At 45.4% G+C, this 23,447-nt stretch overlaps 3 protein-coding genes across 20 annotated transcripts in view; 1 reads left to right on the top strand and 2 right to left on the bottom strand.

Annotated features, from left to right (window-relative positions):
- The window catches only part of LOC140608716 (retinitis pigmentosa 9 protein-like), a 185,880-nt gene extending 168,732 nt beyond the window's left edge, over window positions 1–17,148 (bottom strand). For all 5 annotated transcript variants that reach the window (XR_012010691.1, XR_012010687.1, XR_012010689.1 and 2 more), the window contains exons 1-4: window positions 16,967–17,148; window positions 4,761–4,791; window positions 3,526–3,655; window positions 610–701 (exon numbers count right to left, since the gene is read on the bottom strand). Coding sequence is in view for 1 of the 5 variants with exons in the window: in XM_072783557.1 (XP_072639658.1) it covers window positions 610–701; window positions 3,526–3,655; window positions 4,761–4,791; window positions 16,967–17,118 (405 nt within the window). In the remaining 4 variants the exon portion in view is untranslated. The remainder of the gene's footprint in view (window positions 1–609; window positions 702–3,525; window positions 3,656–4,760; window positions 4,792–16,966) is intronic.
- Window positions 7,354–11,523, bottom strand: LOC140608713 (glyceraldehyde-3-phosphate dehydrogenase-like). The gene has a single exon (XM_072783550.1). It carries the CDS (start codon window positions 9,947–9,949, stop codon window positions 8,870–8,872), a length of 1,080 nt encoding a protein of 359 aa, XP_072639651.1. The 5' UTR covers window positions 9,950–11,523; the 3' UTR covers window positions 7,354–8,869.
- Window positions 17,149–20,165: 3,017 nt separating the features above from the next.
- BBS9 (Bardet-Biedl syndrome 9) overlaps window positions 20,166–23,447 on the top strand; it is a 432,524-nt gene continuing 429,242 nt past the window's right edge. For 4 of the 14 annotated variants that reach the window (XM_072783527.1, XM_072783526.1, XM_072783525.1 and 1 more), the window contains exon 1: window positions 20,171–20,959. The gene's annotated coding sequence lies outside the window, so the exon portion shown is untranslated. Of the gene's footprint in view, window positions 20,960–21,372; window positions 21,471–23,447 lie in introns of all 14 variants that reach the window. The other 10 variants (XR_012010672.1, XM_072783524.1, XM_072783519.1 and 7 more) reach the window with 8 other exon arrangements.

Raw genomic sequence — 23,447 nt, 5'->3', positions numbered from 1 at the left:
TTACTGTCATGCAAACTGGATACATCATTTATACATATATATCTAGTTTATAAAAGAAACATATTTAATCTTGACATAAAGATTGGAACTAGAACGCTGATTTTAGTTATGAAAGATTTTTTTCTATAAGCAAAAAGTGATTGAACACAATCTTTCAGAAAAGGAAATTGGTGTTCCCAAGGCATAAGCAAATGTCACTTTAATAAACATTAGTTTTTTGCTAATGAGCTAATCTGTCATACAAATTCAGTTTATTTATTTTTATTTATTTATTTTTTAATATTTTATTTATTTGTTCGTGAGAGACACAGAGAGAGTGAGGCAGAGACACAGGCAGAGGGAGAAGCAGGCTCCACGCAGGGAGCCCGATGCGGGACTCGATCCCGGGACCCCAGGATCACGCCCTGGGCTGAAGGGGGCGCTAAACCACTGAGCCACCCAGGAATCCCCTTAAATTCAGTTTAACAGAAATGTCATTAACACAGATACTTTGGCCAGAAAGCACTGGAAATGTAGTACATGTTAACCTCCAGTTCACTGGTCACTGCCTGAGTCACTGACATTCACCATCTCTGGCAAATATAAATTGAAACCATAGGTTTTACTTACAACTCTGAACTGTTCTAACTTCTGGTTGCCTTTGATAAAGAAAGGGCATTCTTTGTCGCCTGTTCGGTGACCATACCGTTTACAACGCCAACCTAAAAACAAAGAAAAGGGATATATTTCTGTAAGATAATGCAGTTTCACTTAATCAAGATAAAGTATCAATAGATCATACTAAAGATATTCTTCATTAGATTCCAATTTCCAAAGCAAATGCAATTAGTGGATGAGCCATGCTTACATATTTACACCAGAAAATAGAGAAAAATCAATTGCTTCCATAAGCATCCTTTAATCTTGGGTTTTAGAAATGAGCCAAGTAGTTACTAAGCAATGCTGTGCAAAAATTAAAATCTGATTTTTTTTTTGTACTGTTGCTCCCTCTATCCTGGACTTCCATTATGCTGAATGTCCTAACCCTTTGTACTTCAGGATGTGACCTCATTGTGAGACAGGATCTTTGGAGGGGCCTGAGACAGATTTTTTTCCCTCACAGCCCTCAGAAGGAGCCAACCCTGCTCACACTCTGATTTCACACTGACAGCCTCCAGAATGGTAAGACAATAAATTTCTATTGTTTAGTCACCTGAAAGCCTCTTCACTAATGAAAAAGGTGAAAAAATAAATAGGAAACACCAACTTGGAAGAAATAAAAAGATATTAGAAGAAAAACATCCTTAGGGAACATATTGCAATGACAGAATAAGAACAGAATAAAAGAACCATAGAAGAAAAAAGAGCTTCTGGAACTGAAATAAAAAACTTAATTGGAGGACTGGTAGCTATGTTGATGAAATATTCTAGAGAGCAGAAAACAAAAATAGGAAAGAAAAGAACAGAAATTAGAAAACCAATCTAAGAAGTCCATTGCCCCATTGCAAACAGAGGAGAGGAAATAATCAATGAAACAATTTGTGAGGGCAGCCCGGGTAGCTCAGCGGTTTAGCATCACCTTCAGCCCAGAGCCTGATCCTGGGGACCCAGGATCGAGTCCTGCGTCGGGCTCCCTGCCTGGAGCCTGTTTCTGCCTCTGCCTGTGTCTTTGCCTCTCTCTCTCTGTTTCTTTCATCAATAAATAAATAAAATCTTAAAAAAAAAAAAAAAAGGAAACAATTTGTGGGATTTCAGGATATTGGGAACAGGGAGATGATCTCCTAAACTCTTGGACAGAGGAATAAAAAACAAAAGACAACAACCAACAACAAAGCAGGTTACATCAAGGCATCCGGAATATTAATTGCCTCAGACTTGTCAACAGCAATCCTACCAATGAGAAGGCAATGGAGCAGTGCCTTCAAAATTCTGAAAGAAGCTTGTTTTTAACAAAGAATTCTACATAGCAAACTAAAATATTAAATAGAGATGTTTCCAGAAAAATACAGTCTTGAGAATTTTGAGAATTTTCTCTCTGATAACCCATTTCTCGGCTACTAGAGAATGTCCTCTACCACACCAAGAGAAGGCAACAAGAAAGAAGACCCAAGATATGGCAACTAGGAGATCACACACAAGAGGGAGGTTAAGGGAAACCAGAGAGTGATGGTGAAGGAAGGTCCCTGGAGATAGCAGGGTGAACAACTCTCTGCAGGAGGAAAAAACAGAATACCTCAAGTGTCTGAAGCAGTTGAATTAGTAATCAGTACACAGAAAAAAGCAAAAAGAACAACAAAAAAGGCAACTATGAACTGCAGGGAAAACAAAACATTATGCAGGCTGCATGAAAGGAAATGTAATTGGTTTAGTACATGATTCAATTCTGAAAAATAATCATAATTAAATATACACAAAAGATTTAACTAAATTATGATATAATATATTGGGAAAATGGGAGATAGGCAGAGTATGTATGAAGTGGGGTGGAAGTAGAAAAAAAGAGCTGGAAATCTTCTAGAGTAAGAAGTCAACATATATAGTGAAGAAATCTGAAAAATAAAGTCAGGAATACAACACTGTTATTTAGATACATGGAAATAAACTTCAAAACATTCTTTTTTTTTAAAGTTTTATTTTTTTAAGTAATCTCTAATCCCCATGTGGGGCTGGAACTCATGACCCTGAGATCAAGAGTCGCATGCTCCTTTGCCTGAGCCAGCCAGATGCCTCCAAAATAATCTTAAAAGAAGTTTACATGGTTACCTTTAGTATGAGGTGAATGAGGGAACTACTATTTTAATTATGTGCATGAAGGATCTCTCTACTAATGTCTTTATTTTTTTAAAGGTTTCATTTATTTATTCATGAGATACAGAGAGAGGCAGAGACATAGGCAGAGGCTCTCCATTCAGGGAGCCTAACGTTGGACTCAATCCCAGATCTCCAGGATCACACCCTGGGCAGGCACTAAACCACTGAGCCACCTTGGCTGCCCTATACAAATGTCTTTCAAAGGCAGCAGTACCCTTTCTCAAATACCATCTTATGCTGGACGAAAAGTGCAGCCCTGGTGGGGTGGGGGTGTGCATGTATAGCATACTGTTCCGGACCCACCCTCTGGGGCCCACAGCTCCTCTCAGGTTACATGGATGGAACCTTAACACCACTGGTGGGGGGCAAATGATGCAAGACCCAAAGGGACTGCCCTCCAATACATCTCTTGTCCCTCGTGGCATTTACACAAGGGAATATCCTTTTTGTTACTGGAATATAACCGAAGAGTGAACTCAAAAGGTAGCTATGTTTCTGTGGAAGACCACTGCCCTTGGAGTCAGAAGCCCTGGAATCAAAGCTCTGCTCTACCTCTCACCTCGGACCACTTACTAACACATGCAGGTCAGCTTCCTGAACTGTAAAACAGGGATCATACTTTGACTTAACAGGGCTGCAGTGAGAACAAATTAAAACAACAACAAAAAGAAGTAAACACGCTCTGTATAACTTGCGTGTATTGAGGAGTGTTACTTGAAACTCTCCCATGCTCACACTGCATAACTTTGACTTCTTTCCCCAGTGGCATCCAAAGTCCTTTCGTTGGAGCATGAGCCAGAAATTCCCTGGCATGTTCATTGCCTGGTACATCTGGTATACAGTCTTCTGGCTTCGTCTCATCTTCCTAAAAAAGGAAACAGCGTGTACACAACTTGGCAAAAAAGCACAGGAATTCTCTCCCTCCTGCTTCTGAACACAACACTGCCTGGCTTTTTCAGGGGCTGGACACACCCGTGTCATCCTACGTTACCCTCTCAAATGCGAGAAAGATAAATTATACCTGACAGAAAAACGAGAAATAAATGTACCAGAAGAACTATATCAGGAACATGACAGAGCTATTCTTAGAGAAATATTACTAGTATTGTTCACATAGGAATGATTTGTGAGCTCCAAATCCTGATTCTAGATCACAAAAATTAGATTCAGACCACAAACTTTTCTATTAACTTAAAAGCCTTGTGCAATGAGGCAAAGTATAGAATTAAACAAGAGTTCCTAAAATGATGAGAATAACATGTTAAATTTAAAAAGATTATTATCCCTTGGAGACCACAGTCATGTTGTACAATCTCACACATGCTGTATTTATGAAGTGTGCTTTCATCACCAAATAACTTCATTATACAATTAAGGTGTTATTTTTTTAAGCTACTGATTGCAATTCCTATAAACATTAAATTTATACAAGAGTTTTATAACAATCTTTTCCTCTCAGTGAATGTGAGCAAGAAGGCTGTCCTGGCCTCTACCGAGCCCTCTAGGTCTCCCTCCCGCAGAGAGACTGGACCCTGGGGCCAGGTGCTGCCGGGAGACAGGGGGGTGCCCTGCACTAGGGACTGGACCAGGGGACTTTCCAGTCCCCTTAGAGACTACTGTTCTCTGAGCTGATGACACTCGGGAAGCCAGCAGCAAGTCAGAGGAGGAACACAACTATGAGAAGATGCAGCCACGGCAAGAGAGGGAGCGAGGGAGAAGGGGACTGATCACTGAGGAATGTGCGGGCCCCAGTTCTTAGGGACAGACACAGGGCTGAGGACATTTCTACAAAGGCACAGGCTGGACCAGCCCAAAGTGTATGAACTGACTGGAATCCGCAGGGTGGAGCGGCGTTATCATAAAAGGATGTTCAAACCTTATGCAACAGGTGTTCGTAACAAGTTACTGACTCTGAGCACCGAGTCAAATTCATCTAAGAGAATAACCAAAGGCACAAACTTCACACTGACCTTGATAAGCCCAGGAGGAGGTTTTTCATAGCTAGAAAAGAAAAGACATCATTAAAAACATTAACAAGAATATAACACGTTTTAGTGAGCAAAAAGCAACTGCAGGCCAAAACAAAAAGGATACTTTTAGTAAAACTTTAAAAACTACATTGTATCTAAAGCAGTTGATAAAATATGCCCAGCAGTCGGGGATCACCTATAAATAACCTGACGCTGCACCACATCCTGTGGCGATCTAGAATTGAAATTCCCTGAAGTAATAACCAGGTGTCTGAGCTCAGTGATTTTATTTTTGAAGAAGAGAAAGCAAGAGATTGCAGGGGAAATGCGAGGGAAGAAAACCTATGAGCTGATCAGGGTTCCAACTGTCATAGTTGTCAGGTTGTTTACCTGACACACCTTCTACTTACTCAACATTGAAGAGGCTCATGGGAGTGGGGTGGTGGCAGGTGGAGAAAACTGTACTGACTTGGTTGGGGGCAGCACAGAGGGGCAGGAGCAAAGCTGGAGGGAAGGGCCTGTTGCAGGGGAAGGAGGTGAGGGTGATCTCTCTTAGAGGCTTCCTCTCCCATTTCCCCACAGCTCCCAGTTCAAATCCTGCCCACCCACCCACCCTGCCTGCAGAGTGAGCCAGCTGTCTGCCCCTTGGCTCTCTGACAGCCCTCTGTGTACTTTGGACCTTGCTGGACTCGGGGTCCAGGACCCCTGCAGGTGCCTGGACCACAGGCAGCATTCAGTAAAGAACACGGCTAGAGGAAGCAGATGTATGATGGGTGGGAATGTACTTTCCTTTTGAGCTCTCAGACCCCCAAGGCTCCTACGGGAACATACACATCATCCCTATGCTCCCCATTCATTTTCCCTTCCCATCACTCTGCCGGAACTGCCCCAAAAGGCTTCTAGTTTCCAAATCTGGAAAATTAGTTCCAAATGCTCATGTATGTTTTAAAAATTATTATTATTTCTAAAGATTTTATTTATTTATTCATAAGAGACAGAGAGACACACAGGCAGAGGGAGAAGCAGGCTCCATGCAGGGTCTCCAGGATCACGCCCTGGGCTGAAGGCAGCGCTAAACTGCTGAGCCACCGGGGCTGCCCTAAAAATTATTATTTTTTAAGTTGAGATACAACTAACATATAACACTACTACTATTAGGTGTAATCATGTTATTTATTTTATTTTATTTATTTTATTTTATTTTTTTTATTTATAATAGTCACACAGAGAGAGAGAGAGAGGCAGAGACACAGGCAGAGGGAGAAGCAGGCTCCATGCACCGGGAGCCCCACGTGGGATTCGATCCCAGGTTTCCAGGATCACGCCCTGGGCCAAAGGCAGGCGCCAAACCGCTGTGCCACCCAGGGATCCCATCATGTTATTTTTTTAAAAAACTTTATTTATTTATTCATTAGAGACAGAAAGGCACAGACATAGGCAGAGGGAGAAGTAGGCTCCCTATGGGGAGCCTGATATGGGACTTGATCCCAGGACCGCAGTGAGATCATGTAACGTGGGTATCAAACACATTGGACACCATCCCCCTTCCTCTGCAAAAAAGAAGAAACTGAAAAATCAAGCAGGACAAGTGAACATCTTAGGTCTTCTCAATGTCTCTATAAAGAACATTTTCCTGGGAGTGGGTATCTGGGCAATGAGGTTGGTTTAAAATTGTGTTTTGACTCCAAAAGCTTGTAAGTGTGGGAATCCCAAAATTGCTGCAGACAGGTGCTGAGTTCAGAGATGATTAATTTTCTGAATTTTGTATCATAAAATGTCTTTTAACACCATAAAAACACTAATAAATGTTAAAATGGTAGATCATTTATCTAAGTCACATAAATATAGATTATCCCAAAAAGAATGTAGGGCAATATCCCAAATAGTTTAAGATAATAATAAAAAAAGCAATAGGGTAAAGAACAGTGTATTTGGTGTGCTTCCATTTGTGTGTATGTGGAGAAGGAGACTAAAAGTACAGAGGTATAAGCACAGAGGTGTCTTGAAATGAATGGAATACCTCTGGAAGGAAACCTGAGGGAGGGACCTTTATTTTTCACTCATATTTATTTATATGCAAATATGTCACCTCATGTTTTTTCATTACAAAAGAAAAGTGAAATTGATGGCATTTTCCTGGTACCTATGTTAGTAGAGGCACAGGTTAATTTCCCTCTGAAAGCAAAACCAAAAGTAATGTGAGATTAAGAAAGAAAAACGGCCCCAAAATATGCTACTAACAGCTCATAGGCTGCATTTTTGTTTTGAAGTTTCAGTTATTTCTGTAGTTTTTTTCAAGAATTAAATCTCCACTCTAGCTCTATCCAGCTTGTTATTTTCTTCCTAACAAAAAAGAACAAGTATAATAGGGGAAACTGAACTTAATTCTCAGGCGATATGAAGGTTCAACTTGAAAACTTATTTGTTGCACAAGTATTCACTCAACCATTATGTCAGGCATAGTGCTAAGTATCAGAAGACAAAACCAAGGGCACAGAAAATTCCCTTTTGTCCAAAATCCCTTGGAAGAGCAAGGCACTGTACTCCTCCAATCCACAGACTTATTTCCCTTGAATAAAGGACATCAAATCCATTACTAAATCATATTATTTTTATTGACTCTCTTTATAAACTGTGCAACTGCCTTGATAAAGAGGTTTTGGTTTTTTGGAGTAGAGAACTCCCACATTTCCAGCTGTAACATTTTCCAGTTCTAAATGAATGGGCTCTGGAGGTGTTAACAAGAAAACCACGGTCCCAAAATGGAGCCACTTAGTCCATGTCATCCAACTGGGCCCTAATATATACCCTAATTACAGTTTTAACCTCCTCCACAAACGTATTCTTAACTGTCAGCAGGAATATTCTGATTAGTACCAATAAACTGATCTGTCACATGGGCTCTCTCTATCCACCAAAGATGAGATAATCTGCACGATAAGACTCCCTGCTCTTTCACCTAAGAGAAGGTGACTTTGCCTGGAACAATTTTTTTTCTTTGGCTGGTAACTTCATTCACCACCCTCCTAGAAATCTTCCGTTTTGTACAGTTTGGAGCATCTCTCTACTTGCTAGATGGGATGCTGCTGGATTCATGAATCAATTAATAAAACCAACTACATCTTCAAATTTACTAGGTTGAATTTTTGTTCTTTAACACAGGTAAAAAATTCTTTTGGTTTGAATTCTGATTCATTCTCACTGCCTGTGTACTTTGGACAAGTTATTTAATCCTGAGAGCCTCAATTTCCTCATTGGTCAATATGTCACAGCAAACATCCCTTTCATCTCTGGAAAGGCACTTCACAATGTTGGCTTCTGCTCCTTCTGTTGAAACCAAGTCACTGCTCTCAGCAGCCTCATGAGGCAGCCCAGGACTGAAGCACTAGCATCATAAAGGCCAAGATGTGGACCAGCAGAGAAGCTTGGCCATCCCAAGACAGTCTTCACATCTTTTTTTATAGGTCTGCAGTCTTACAGGGATTTGCCAGCTGCTCCTAAGTGGAGGTGGGCACAGACCTGGCAGTGGACTTCCCACAGACATCATCCCCAGCTGGGCTTACTGCCTTTCTAGACCACAGGACTCAGGGACTCCTTTTCCATATCTGGCTTCAGGGATCACTGCCTCTTCCCCTGTGTAGGTGTTACATCAGCATTTAGCCAAGTGTATCCATTCTCCTGTGAGGCTCATAAAATATGCCTTATTATAAACTATCATGTTAAAAATCTCAGAATAAGGAAGGGCAGGTCAGGGACTCTGACCCTCAATCTTTTCTTCCCCCAACATCAGTTCCAACAGTTTCCTTCATTGATTCCAACAACTGGAGGCTACCAATTAAGAGGCTGATTTGGGACAATCACCCAGACCTCGTGACATCTAGAGTTCTTTTTTTTTTTTTTTTTTGGCTGGGTACAGTATACTTTATTGATGGTACATGACAAGGTAGGGCTCCCCAAGCCCCTCCCCTTCCTTGGGGTCTAGGATGTAAATTGGAGGTCAGGAGATTCTCTCAGTGTGTTGGGGGATTAAGTTGTGGCAGGGACTCCCCAGCAGCTGAGGGCCTCTCTCTTTCTCTTGTTCTTGCTGGGGCTGGTGGTCCAGGAGGCTCTTACTCCTTGGAGGCCATGTGGACCATGAGGTCCACCACCCGGTTGCTGTAGCCGAATTCATTGTCATACCAGGAAATGAGCTTGACAAAGTGGTCATTGAGGGCAATGCCAGCCCCGGCGTCGAAGGTGGAAGAGTGGGTATCACTGTTGAAGTCACAGGAGACCGCCTGGTCCTCAGTGTAGCCCAGGATGCCCTTCAGGGGTCCCTCCGATGCCTGCTTCACTACCTTCTTGATGTCGTCATATTTGGCAGCTTTCTCCAGGCGGCAGGTCAGATCCACAACTGATACATTGGGGGTGGGGACACGGAAGGCCATGCCAGTGAGCTTCCCGTTCAGCTCAGGGATGACCTTGCCCACAGCCTTGGCAGTGCCAGTGGAAGCAGGGATGATGTTCTGGGCAGCCCCTCGGCCGTCACGCCACAGCTTCCCAGAGGGGCCGTCCACGGTCTTCTGGGTGGCAGTGATGGCATGGACGGTGGTCATGAGGCCCTCCACGATGCCGAAGTGGTCATGGATGACTTTGGCTAGAGGAGCCAAGCAGTTGGTGGTGCAGGAGGCATTGCTGACAATCTTGAGGGAGTTGTCATACTTCTCATGGTTCACGCCCATCACAAACATGGGGGCATCAGCAGAAGGAGCAGAGATGATGACCCTCTTGGCCCCGCCTTTCAAGTGAGCCCCAGCCTTCTCCATGGTGGTGAAGACCCCAGTGGACTCCACAACATACTCAGCACCAGCATCACCCCATTTGATGTTGGCAGGATCTCGCTCCTGGAAGATGGAGATGGACTTCCCGTTGATGACAAGTTTCCCGTTCTCAGCCTTGACTGTGCCGTGGAATTTGCCGTGGGTAGAATCATACTGGAACATGTACACCATGTAGTTGAGATCAATGAAGGGGTCATTGATGGCGACAATATCCACTTTGCCAGAGTTAAAAGCAGCCCTGGTGACCAGGCGCCCAATATGGCCAAATCCGTTCACTCCGACCTTCACCATCGTGCCTCGGGGACGCGCCTGGGGCTGCACCAGAAGACGCGGCTGTCTGTCGGGCGGGGAGGAGCAGAGAGCTGACATCTAGAGTTCTTTCACCAAACTGCAACCACTGTTCTAAGTCAGCAATGCATTTCCTGTATTAATAACTGTTCATGGGTTAAATACGTTGTACAAGGGCACAAAGCCCAGAGTTCACGTGCTCACCTGTACATGACTGTCAGTGCATGTTTAGCTGAATACAGCAATTATTCTAGCACCATGTTTGTCCCTGGAAAACAGAAGACTACAGGAACACTTGAAATTCAGAGCTTGAGTACGATTTGATTTGGGCAGATACTGTGGTAAACCCAGTTTTCCCTAAAATAATTTCTACCACATTGCTCACTTACCCATTTTTATTCACGGTGATAAAATTTATATACCATACTACCCTGTATTTTGACAATACTTTCCCCAACCCAAAGCAAAATACCACGAGGCTGGGGGAGGTAGTAACAAGACAACGACATCATGCCCTCTCTGAGGCAGGGGTTGGGTTGTGTGCAATATTAAATGCATACACGTTTGGTTGTTGATGCTGGGAACAGCCATGTGGAGGCAGATAATTCTAAGGAGTTTGTGAGGAGAAATGTTAAGCTAGGAATCAACATCTGAGCCAGGGTCTGACATTCATCAAGTTAATGGGAAACAGAGCTATAGGGTCTTTAATCACAGATTTTAGCAAGGATAAGCCTCCATCCTCTGGTTTGAAGACCAGGAATCGTTTTGTACAGCAGGAAACTTCCTGTCTGTGCTCTGTGGCAACCAATCACCAGACTGGCCAGGTCCTCATTATTTCTGGCCAGGGACCAAACTGAGAGAGACCTAGAAGCCTGAGAGACAAGAAGCAAATTCTGAGGCTGGGTGTCTGTGTACTCAAAGAGCATCTCAAACTCTTAAAGGGATTTGTATCTCTTCTATAAGGAGTAATACATACACATTCTATAGCTCAGATCTAGGTCTTAACCTTGTAAACCTCCAGAAAAGGACTCATTTTAATATTTCAGAATGGCTGTAAAGTATAGAAACACTTAATGGTTTTATGTTTTCTTCATTCTGACCCTCTTCTTCTGGATCAACTTTAAAGACTCTTCAGAATAGATTATATATTTGAGGTTATAGAAGTTAGGGAGAATTGACCAAGGGAAAAGTGAAATGCTTTTCCTTTGAGCTTTCTCTTAAAATGTGAAAGAAAATAACTTTGGTGGGTGTGATATTGATGGTGGGTGTGATTATAATAAATATGTATTTGGTTTTCATCCACTGTTCTGGTACACAGCTCCTAAAACCTTGTAATTTCCTATATAAAGGCCATAGGAGCATCTTTTCTTATACTGTTTAGTTTTGTTCCCAGTTCTCAAAGTAGGTCCAGAGCTATAAAGGTAAAAGTTTGCTATTCATAACAAGGCCCTTTCAGTCAAACTGTTTATTAATGAGGTCACTTTTGCAAAGCTCCTAAAGATGAGGACTGGTTGCCAGGGGAACCAGTTCTATGATTAGAGGGTTGGAACTTTCAGTCTTACCTCCAGGGAGATTGAATTAGTCACCAATGGCCATTGATTAATCAATTATGCCTATGTGATGAAGCCTCTATAAAAAAAAAGCCCAGGGGTGCCTGAGTGGCTCAGTCAGTTAAGCATCTGCTTTCGCTCAGTTCATAAGGGGATGGAGCCCCACTTTGGGCTCCTTGCTCAGCTTGCTTCTCCTTCCTGCTTGTGTTCTCTTTCACTGTCTCTCTATTAAATAAATAAGCTCTTAAAAACAACAACAACAATAACAAACCCAAAATGGAGTTCAGAGAGCTTGAAGGTAAAACATGTAAAGGTGTGACGTGACGTATCTGGTGAGGACATGGAAGCTCCATGCCCCTTCCCACATGCCTTACACTATGTATCTGCTCCACCTGGATGCTCCTGAGTTATATAACAATTTATAATAAATCAGTAATGACATAAACAAAATGTTTTCCTAAGTTCTATGAGCTGCTCCAGAGGAGGGTACTGAGGGACCCTGTGCTTTATAGACAATGGGTTACTAGCAAGCTGGACTTGTAATTGACATTTAAAGTGTGTGGAGAGGGGAGGTCTTCTGAGACTGAGCCCTTAACCTATAGGTTCTGACGCTGACTCCAGGTAGACAACATCAGAATTAAATCTGTAAGACACTTACTTGGTGTCCTCTGGGAACAGAAAATTTCTTGGTGATGCTGGAAAACTACACAGTTAGAACAGTGCTGTGAGTGTAGTATGAGTATAGAAAAGGAAAACAGGAGTGTTTTTTCCTTTGTAGTAGATGAAGGATGAGAAATGCCCTGAATAGCTACAGCAAAGAAAACGTCCCTTTGGCTTCATCTCTGGATGCTTCCAAATAAGGATTGTGATGGAGGCTTCTCCACTCTCATCATTAATCCAGAGTTTCTCTAAAGGAAATGATGTAAATGCTTTTGCCTAAGTGGAAAAGGAGTGTGATGGAACTGACTATACATTTTGAAACCTGTTATTATTAGCAATGGAACTCCCTAAAAAGTCCATTTTACAACTGTTTCTCCACATTTAAAGGAACATAGTTGATGTTTTTTCCTAGGGTTTAATAATTCTTTATTTCTATAACATGTTAAAAAAAGGATATTTCTCAAGGTCTAAAGTAATAATTTAACTATTAAAAATAATAGATCTGAAAAAAAAATAGATCTGGGGTGCGCCTGGCTGGCTCAGTCGGTAGAGTAGTCGACTACTCGGTAGTCGACTCTCGGTCTCAGGGTTGTGAGTTCAAGCCCCACACTAGGTGTAGAGATTATGTAAACAAAACAACCAGATCTAGAATGGGAGTGTGTTTGTGTAGTTGGCTTCTTCACTGTGACAGTTGAGAAGTGTACACTCTTTGTAGTTATTAAGGTTAAAAAAAAAGTTGGTGGAGGTCCATTATTTTGTGCCATCTGTGAAGCCTTGCTACTAAATCATTCAGACTGTAATAAGTTTCTCTGAGCAGTAAGACTATATTTAGATAACAGAGGAAAAACCATCTTTCCAACAGATTACGGGGAAAGAAATCTTTAATTTGCCAACTACTTAAAAATACTCTTGTATTTTTGAATGCTGGCATAGGATTTCTTTTGGAAGAGTCCTTGTGTAAGCATACTCAAATCCAGTTGTACCCGCAGCTTGCTCCTATGCGGTGGAAGGCAGAGATAAACTGCCACATATATACAGAATCTCCATTTAGTTATGTCCAGCAGACAAGGGACACTTGAATAGAGTTGGAGCACGGGTTAAAGCACAGGGTGGAAGACTCAGATGCCTGTAGGGTTCTGGCAGGTATGGTCATAGGGTAAGAAAAGGTAAGGTAAAGTGTAAGAAACTGGCCAGGGGAGTGCAAAGGGACCTAATAAGGGCAACCAGGGGGAAAAAAGAATTTGAATTCAATTTGTGAAAAATCAGTATGTGACTTCCCATTTCACATTGCTGGCTGGTCAACTTAGTTATTTGCTTTCCTTTTCATTGTAGTCTGATATCCCTACAATTGAAATTTACCAGTCAATGAACCAGCACCTCTGCATTCTCTCTCTCTCAACTGCTCCCTTCAAAAAGCTTTATTTATTTGTTTTCAAAAGATTTTATTTACTTATTCATGAGAGACATAGAGAGAGAGAGGCAGAGACATAGGCAGAGTGAGAAGCAGGCTCCATGCAGGGAGCCCGACGTGGGACTCGATCCCAGGACTCCAGGATCATGCCCTGGGCCGAAGGCAGGCGCTAAACCACTGGGCCACCTGGGCTGCCCCTTCAAAAAGCTTTATAATGCCTCACTCTTAATGGGGGAGATCCAAGGATCCCTGCACATTAGGAAAAAACCTTTAAGTGAAAGAAACCATAAGAAAAGGCAGAGAAGAAACAGACAGCAAACAAAAAAAGAAAAAAGTAGTGTCCTTAAAGATGACAGATTTGTTATTGAGGAAAAAACAGATGCTAGGAGAAAAAGAATTCTCGGAATAAGCAGCTTTTCAAAATTAAAAACTGAAACTTAAAAGTGCAATGGTGGAAGGACTAGAAGGTAAATCTTATAGAAGTAGAATGAAAAGAGGATCACAAAAGTCTAAGAATTAAGAAAAAAACAAAATGGAGGGAAGAAAATTAAAACATAGATCATGTATGAATATTAAATACACACGAAGTATCAAGAAAATATTTAAAAAGTCTGAAATCTGGTGAGAAACAGTTCACATCACGAAACTGGAAGGGGCGTCTGGGTGGCTCTGTTGGTTAATTGCCCGACTCTTGATTGTAGCTCAGGTCATGATCTCAGAGTTGTGAGATGGAGCCCTGCATCAGATTCCCCACTCGGCAGGGAGTTGTTTGGGGAGTCTCTCCCTCTGTCCTCCTTCCCTCCATGCATGCTCTCTCTCCCTAAAATAAATAAATCTTAAAAAAAAAAAAAAAAAAGAAACTGCAAAATACTAGATAAAAAGAATTCTTTAAGGCTTGCAAAAGAGGGAAGGTAGGACAAGTTCCTTAAAAAAGAAAGGAATCAGAATGGCACCAGATTTCTTGGCAATACTGGAAGCTAGGAAATAGTAGCCTACCACCTCTAAAATCAAGTGAAAATAATTTCTAGCCAGAATTCTATACCTAGACCACCTACCTATCATGTTTGAGGATAGGATAAAGACATTTTCAGGTATGTAAAGACTCAACAAATTCACCCCAATGCACTTTTTATAGGAAGTTACATAATACACTTCAACAAAATGAGGTAAAGAGAAAAAGAGGAAGACATAGGGTCCAGAAATGGGCTCCAAGACAGGAGAGTGACAAAGGCAGTTGTACACCAGGTTTAGAAAGTAACCGCAGGGTACTGGAGAAGAGAAGGAGAATTCTCGGTTTTAAAAACAAACTGATAGGGATCCCTGGGTGGCGCAGCGGTTTGGCGCCTGCCTTTGGCCCAGGGCGCGATCCTGGAGATCCGGGATCGAATCCCACGTCAGGCTCCCGGTGCATGGAGCCTGCTTCTCCCTCTGCCTGTGTCTCTGCCTCTCTCTCTCTCTGTGTGACTATCATAAATAAATAAAAAATTAAAACAAAAAAAACCAAACTGATAGGCTGCCTGATATATAGGAACATTTAGGAAAAGTACTGTTGGCTTTTAGGGCCTTTTGAATAAAGTTAGCAGCAGGTAATAGGAAATTAAGCAAATGAAAAAGATTGAGGCTCTTATTAACCAGTTGAAAAACAAAAATCGTGCTAGAAAGCAAAAACAAAAAAAAAAATCACAAAACACCATTTTGCTCCAAAATGAGCAATGTTGGATAGTTATTATAATGCTAATACCAACTACTGACTTAACAAAAATTATCATAGAGCTATACTGGAAGGATGGAGGCAAACGGGTAGAGAAAGAGAACGAAACCCTTATTTATGTGACATGAGGTTTATAGGTAGTGTCCGTTGTTCAATCTAAAAAAGCAGTATAAGCATATAATTTAGAAGTGAGTAGTTAAGTCCCAGAAGAAAAAAACTATTTACTTACTGAAACCTTGGTTGGAGAGAGAGTTGCAGGGAGTGTGCTGGTGACTACGGAACAGGGATATATGGACACCCCCCCCTTTTTTTTTTTTTAAGGATTTTATTTATTCATGAGAGATACAGAGAGAGAGGCAGAGACACAGGCAGAGGGAGAAGCAGGCTCCATGCAGGGGAGCCTGATGTGGGACTGGATCCTGGGACCCCAGGATCAGGCCCTGGGCAGAAGGCAGGTGCCAAACCCCTGAGCCACCCAGGCGTCCTGAACCACTTGCTCTTGAACTTAGTCTCTTAGTCTCATTTGATGTTTAAAATATTATTCTAAAAATAAAAATGTGGGACAGCCCAGGTGGCTCAGCAGTTTGGCGCTGCCTTTAGCCGGGGGTGTGATCCTGGAGGTCTGGGATCGAGTCCCGCATCTGGCTCCCTGCATGGAGCCTGCTTCTCCCTCTGCCTGTGTCTGTTCCTCATTCTCTCTCTGTGTGTCTCTCATGAATAAATAAATAAAATCTTCAAAAAACAATTAAAAAAATAAAAATTTTGATTTAAAAGCAAACATGCCTCTGAATTAGCCAACCCAAATATGTCAGCAAAGTTTAAATCCCTGAAATGGAAAAATCCAACTGATCTGGGAATCAGGCGACACCTGGCTTCCTCTTTAGTTTTGCTAGTTTACAGATCAACGTCTCCTTGATCAGGTTACTTAACTGCTGAACCTGCCTTTCTTTCCGCATCTGCAAAAGGAGGTTATAATCCTTCTGATGTCTATGAGTGCTCTGTGAGCTACAAAATAAATGTAGAGTGTTAGCCACTATCTGGTACCCCACAGTTAAAGATACTGAGGGGTCAGGCTGGGCTCTGGGAAGCTCAGGCTTAGGCTAGGGAAAGGTACTTGAACACCTGCACTGCATAGGACGCGGCCACAGAGCGCCTGGAGGGGCCAGGACCGGGAGATCCAGCAACGCAGCGCCTCCCGCAACCTCTGCCTTACTGATGTGACACAGCTCACCAGGCAAAGCTCCGGGTTAATGACCAAGAATCTGAGCCCTCTAAGGACTTTCCCTTACACCTTCCCATGGGTCATGCCAGTGCCCGACCCCGGGGACGCCAAAGAGGGGACCTGGAAGGCCGGGAATCCGCCTCCCACCCGGGGGTGCGGCCCCCGTCGCCACCCGCCCTGCCCCCACCGGGGGGTCCCGGCTCGGCCCGTGGAGCTGCCCCCGGCCTCGCTGCAGCCCCTGCACGCCCCGACGGCCGCGGGGTCTCCCCCTGCACCCCCCACCCCCCGCCCCGGCCGCAGAGGGGGCGAACGCGGCTTCGGCGGCTTCGGCGGCTTCACCGTCGGCCCCGCGACCGGCCCCCGGGGAGGCGCAGGGCGGCGGCGCTCACTGCACCTGCCGCGGGCTCGGGCCCTGCGCAGGCCGCTCGGCGCCCCTCCCCGCCCCTCCCCGCCCCCCCGAGGCGCGCCCGCGGGGACCCGGGCACCCGGCGCCCGGCCTCCCCGCCCCCACACCTGGCGGAGCAGCGGGGCGGCGCGGACTCACAAGGACTCCAGGTGCTTGAGCTGCTGCAGCTGCTGCGCGTCGTGCCGCCGCCGCTTCTGCTCCCGGCGCCGCTGCAGCTCCTGCTCCGCCGTCTCCCGCGGCCGCCGCGCGCCCCCGTTCCCCGCGTCGTCGCGCCCGGGCCCGGCCGACATCGCGGCCCGCGTGGCGGAGGCGGCCCCGCGGCGGCCCGAGGCGGTGGCGGCGGCCAAGACGGCACTTCCTCCGCGCCCCGCCCCGCCCCGCCGGCCCCGCAGCGCCCCCTCCCGCCCGCCCCGCCGCGGCCTCCGGGCCCCCGCCCCCCGCCGGGCCGCCCCGCGCCGCCGCCCCGAGTCCGCGCTCGCCGCGCCGGGGCCCCGCCGCCGGGCCGGCCGGGGTCGGAGCGCGCCCCCTGGCGGCGGCCGCGGGCGGCGGAGGAGGAGGAGGAGGAGGCGGAGGCCTGCGGGGAGCCCCGGCCGCGCCCCCTCCCCGGAGGCCCGGGACCCAAGGCGGCCCCTGTGCGGGCGGGGCTGCTGCGGGGCGCTGGGCCGCACCCGGCCTGGGCGGCAGCGACGCTCCCCGGGGACGTTCTCTCATTTCCTTTTTAAAAGATTTTATTTATTTACTCATGAGAGACACAAACAGAGAGACACAGGCCGAGGGAGAAGCAGGCTCCACGCAGGAGCCGGGCGGGGGCCCCGATCCCAGGCCTCCAGGATCACGCCCCGGGCTGAAGGCAGATGCTCCACCGCTGGGCCACCCGCGCGCCCCTGATGCTCTCACTTTCCGGCGCGCGGTCACCGCCTCGTCTGCGCGGACCTGGACCCGGTTCGGGAGCTGGACGGAGAGCTCCCTCCGCTGAGCGCTTTTATGCGCTGGTCGTGGAGCCAAGCCCTTAAGTGGATTTAGCCTTTAAAAACTTACCAAGTGGGATCCCTGGGTGGCGCAGCGGTTTGGCGCCTGCCTTTGGCCCAGGGCGCGATCCTGGAGACCCGGGATCGAATCCCACGTCAGGCTCCTGGTGCATGGAGCCTGCTTCTCCCTCTGCCTGTGTCTCTGCCTCTCTCTCTCTCTGTGTGACTATCATAAATAAATAAAAAAAATATTAAAAAAAAAACTTACCAAGTGCTCTTACTACTGGTATTACCCTTATTTCATAGATAAGGAGGCGGAGAGAGTTAAATAACCTGCCCACAAGGATGCAGGAGTAGAGGAGCCAGGCTGCAAATTGCTAAAGTGCTTAACCAGGTGCATTTTGTAAATGTATCTGATATGTGAAGTTGTAATCACTGTTTTAACATAATGGAAGAAACCATAAAGGAAGTAAAAGTAACAGCGTAGGGAATATTCCCCTCAAATGTGGCGTTCATTATAATTAATACTTAAAATACACGAGGAGCTTCTTCATTGTTTATTAGAGAAAATCCAAATGAATGAGCACACAAAGGCTATGAACAGAAGCATAGTTATTACACTGATATGTCCCAGAGCTTGGAAATCAGGTTCTTCCTTTGAGGGAAGAACTGGTGCATAAACCAATGTAGCGGTTGATGCAAGTTACCTGAACTAGTGTGTCCTGTAAATACTCTGGCTGTGAGGTTCTCTGGGTCTCCCAGAGGTTTGATGAACTACCTGATTTCCTAGAAACTACTCTGACCAGCTAAAGTGGCTTCTTTTGTCTGTGACTAAGAACTCTGTCAGAAACAATGTTTGATTGCAAAGTTAGTTTTTTTTTTTTTTAAGACTTTTATTTGGAAGCAAAAGAGTGCACAAGTGTGGGGAGCAGTGGGAAGGGGGCAGAAGCAGACCTCCCGCTCATGTGGGGCTCCATGCCAGGGCCTTGGGATCTTGACCTGAGTCGAGGTTAAGAGTGTGATGCCTAACCAACTGAGCCACCCGGGTGCCCCACAAAGTTAGTTTTTTAATTTTTTTTAAAGATCTTATTTATTTATGCATGAGAGACACAGAAAGAGAGAGGCAGAGACACAGGCAGAGGGAGAAGCAGGCTCCATGCAGGGAGCCCGACGTGAGACTCAATCCCAGGTCTCCAGGATCATGCCCTGGACTGAAGGCAGCACTAAACTGCTGAGCCACCCAGGCTGCCCCAAATGTTAGTTTTTAAAATCAACCTTGATAGGGATCCCTGGGTGGCTTCCTGGCTGAAATTTTAATATATGGATAATATGGGAATATGTATTTTCTTTTTTAAAATTAGTTAAATATCTTAGCAGTTTCAAGATAATTCTTCCTTCCTTCCTTCCTTCCTTCCTTCCTTCCTTCCTTCCTTCCTTCCTTCCTTCCTTCCTTCCTTCCTTCCTTCCGTAGCTTCCACACCCAGCATGGAGCCTAATACAGGACTTGGACTCATTCATGACCCAGAGATCAAGAATTGAGCTGAGATCAAGAGTTGGGGGGTTAATCAATTGAGCCATGCAGGCACCTCCAAGATAATTTTCACTTAATTCTTTTCATACAGTGTTTTATTCTATTATTTAGAAAAATCTCTTTTATTCTAGGGGCACCCCTTGGCTTTTTTTTTTTTTAAGATTTTATTTATTTATTCATGAGAGACACAGAAAGGGAGAGGCAGAGACACAGGCAGAGAGAGAAGCAGGCTCCCTGCAAGGACCCCAATGCAGGACTCGATCGGAGACCCCAGGATCACGCGCTGAGCCAAAGGCAGACGCTCAACCGCCGAGCCACCCAGGCATCCCACCGCTTGGCTTTTGAAAGCATAGATGAGAAAAAAGTTTTAAAAGCACCACCTCGGGATCCCTGGGTGGCGCAGCGGTTTGGCGCCTGCCTTTGGCCCAGGGCGCGATCCTGGAGATTTGGGATCGAGTCCCACGTCGGGCTCCCGGTGCATGGAGCCTGCTTCTCCCTCTGCCTGTGTCTCTGCCTCTCTCTCTCTGTGACTATCATAAATAAATAAAAATTAAAAAATTAAAAAAAAAAAAAAAGCACCACCTCTTGCCACCAGGGCTCAAAGACTGACCCTCGCTAGTGCGGCCACCCGGGCCACTGCCTCCTAGTTCATACACTGAGCCAATTACAAGCCTCTGAGCGGGGGAAAAGTAACTGCTCCAGGTGGCTGGGAAGAGAAACCGCGGAAAAACCTGGACGCCCCGCCCCCGCGCAAGCCCCGCCCCGCGGGAAGCCCCGCCCCTCCTGCGCGAGCCCCGCCCCCGAGGGTAGCCCCGCCCCCGCGCGCAGATACGCGGGGCGGGAAGGCGTGGAGGGGCGTGGCCTGCGTCCGCAGCGGAGGCGGGAGGCTGGTCTTCCTCCGATCCCGGGTCTGAGGCGCTGTCCAAGGACCGGAAAGGGAATGGTTTTAATGAGCTTTCCGCCAAAATAGGACCAAGGAGTGGTTCCCTCCAGCTCCCTCCAGTAGAAATCTGATTCCAGCCTGACCCGAGCAGGTAAAGCTCTTCCGCCTTCCACCCCGCCCCCTCGCCTCGGCCGCTCTGGACTACAAACCCCAGAAGGCGTCGGAGCTGCGCCCTCCGACTTGCGCCGCGGCGTTCGTTGTAAAGTGCTATGACAACAGGGCGAGGGTGGCTCGGAGTCAGGCAGGAGTGGGGACGTGTCCCTTCCGCGGCTGCCGTCCTTCGCCGGTCTCTCCCACTGACTGTCTTCCTCAGCGTTTCCTCCTCTTTGTGGGAAGCGGGACTTACCGTGGTTCTGGCCTGCCTGGTCTCTTGAGGGACTGACGCCGTGTTCCCCGCGTGTCTCCGGGAGTGGCACGGAGGGGATGCAGGCTTCCTGCTTGTGGGTGTCGCTCCAGCTCTGTGGAGCCGGTGGTGCTCCCTGCTGAGGCGCTTTCCGTCTGGGACGAGGAACAAGTTGGAGCAGGGGAACCGCCGGGAGTAGTGAAGCGAGGGCTTGCTCTGCTCTGCACCCTCCATTCTTGCTCTCGTCGTTGCAGCTCTGGCACCCTGGCAGGAAGCAGTTCTTCAAAGGAAATCTGTGGAGAGTTCGAGGAAAGGTGGGTTCAGGACCCACCTGATTCGGCGTCAGGTAAGGGGATGTTTGGGATTAAACACTGGGAGCGTGGATGCCCCTTCTGTGTTTTGTTTTGTGGGCAAGATTGATCCTCTGATGCCGTGTCATGGGGTTGGGGGATATTGGATGACAGGTTTCTTAGGGAGGACGTGTGCATTAAAAATAAAACGAAACAAAAAGCAACGAGGAGCACAGTGTGTGGGAAGTCTTATGAGCATTTTCGAGGAAGGTTGATAAGAATTTTTAAAGATTCCATTCAGGAATGTCACGTGGTGCGCTAGCATCCTCCTCTCGTTGACACTCCAACAGGTCTTGTGAGCGAATGGCCAAAGCAGTTCTCAGCCTATGACTGCAGTAGGATGCATGCACTAATACCCTCTAATTCTTGCAATAGGATTATTGCTTCTCCTTCTCTTTCTATATTGCAGAGCACAGCAGTTTAGATGACCTGAGCTGATTTTTGTCAGCGCCTCCTTTCCTTCGTCAAGTCCTGCAATTGACTTCAGTTTCCTGGAGAAATTCATAGGTGGTTTTTTTTTTTTTTTTTTTTTATCCCCCCATCTCATTACTTTAAATGTGAAACCACATAGCACACATACATAACTTGAAGATTTTTTTTTTACAACTTGAAGATCTTTATCTTTTTTTTTAAATTAAAAAAAAATTTATTTATGATAGTCACACACACACACAGAGAGAGAGAGAGAGAGAGAGAGAGGGGCACAGACATAGGGAGAAGCAGGCTCCATGCACCGGGAGCCCGACGTGGGATTCCATCCAGGGTCTCCAGGATCGCGCCCTGGGCCAAAGGCAGGCGCTAAATCGCTGCGCCACCCAGCGATCTTAACCAAAGTCAGACAGCATTTAGAGTGGGATAGATTTTCTAACTTGTTAGAAATATGTAAAGAGAATAATTGCTGCGATTTGTGAGTGTGTGTGTGTGTGTGTGTGTGAATAGACTGAATCCTTATTTAGAATTAAAACTTTTCATTTTGCAAATAATTTATAAGTTATTTAGTGTAAGGAATTTTTCATTTTGTGGAATTGTGTGTAATTGCTCTTAAATTACAACCACACAGATATTTATGCTACAAGTTTTTGATGGAAACATTCACTGAAGGGGAAGAAAATCCAATATCAGTAGTATATAGTAGTTTCTGATGTTTTACACCTTTTGATGTATGTAGCAAGTCTCCTTCCTCAGAATAAAGACTTTCAAATATTTCTTGGGACAACTGGGTGGCTCAGTGGTTGAGCGTCTGCTTTCGGCCCAGAGCCTGATCATGGAGTCCTGGGGTTGAGTCCTGCATTGGGCTCCCTCCGGAGGGCCTGCTTCTCCCTCTGCCTGTCTTCTCTCTCTCTCTCTCTCTCTCTCTCTCTCTCTCTGTGTCTCTCATGAATAAATAAATAAATCTTAAAAAAATATTTCTCAAAAATTATTGAAACAGAGTCACCTGGGTGGCTCAGTGGTTGAGCATCTGGCCCAGGTCAGGATCCTGGGGTCCTGAGATCGAGTCCCGCATCAGGCTCTCTGCAGGCAACCTGCTTCTCCCTCTGCCCATGTCTCTGCTCTCTGCATCTCTCATGAATAAATAAATAAAATCTTAAAAAAATTGTTGAAACGTGATGTTATTATAAAACATCCCTGCCAATTAACATTTCAGTGAAAGATTACTGTTAGTTTTTTGAATGTTCCATTTAAATATTCAGTCCAGGGACGCCTGGGTGGCTCAGCGGTTGCGCACCTGCCCAGGCTCAGGGCGTAATCCTTGGTCTCAGGATCAAGTCCCACATTGGGCACCTTGCATGGAGCCTGCTTCTCCCTCTGCCTACGTCTCTGCCTTTCTCTCTGTGTCTTTCATGAATAAATAAAATCCTTTAAAAAAATAAATATTCAGTCCAGAGGTTCAGATTGACCTTTGTAACTTTGTCTTGCTCAGAATACATTCCATCACTACCACTTCTATTACTACTACTAGTACTACTACAACTAGGTTACTACTGACATTTATTTGACATTTACTGAGTACATCCTATGCTTAAGCAGATACATGAGTTAGGCCATTTTATTTTCTCACCCTCCAGAACAATTAGGAAATTAGAGGGTGAGAGACTTGTCCAAAGTCACTCTGCTGAAGTGTGAAATGGAAAAGGGAACCATTTCTGTTTAACTCCCTCTTTTGGGCTCTTTTGTTTTCTGTGTCTTTTATTGAAAATTTCAATACAGATCTCTTATAATATTGTCTTCAAAAGCAGCATTCTTCTAACTCTGCGTATACTTGTCATTTTTTTCTTGCAGTGGATGAACTGATTCCTACTTTCCAAAATTTGAGTCAGCATTAGCATGACCTGGAAAAAGCAAAACTGCAAACATGGACAAGAGCATTAGCAGTTTAGCCTCTAATTCCAGGATCTTGCCTTCTAATCCACATACTCTTTTTTTTTTTTTTTTTAAAGCAAGGGAAAGAGAAGGGGGAGGGAGGGAGAGAGAGAGAGAGAGAGA

The sequence above is a fragment of the Canis lupus genome, chromosome 18 (assembly GCF_048164855.1).
Source record: "Canis lupus baileyi chromosome 18, mCanLup2.hap1, whole genome shotgun sequence".
NCBI classification, from domain to species: Eukaryota; Metazoa; Chordata; class Mammalia; order Carnivora; family Canidae; genus Canis; species Canis lupus.
This window is presented reverse-complemented; position numbering and strand designations above follow the sequence as displayed.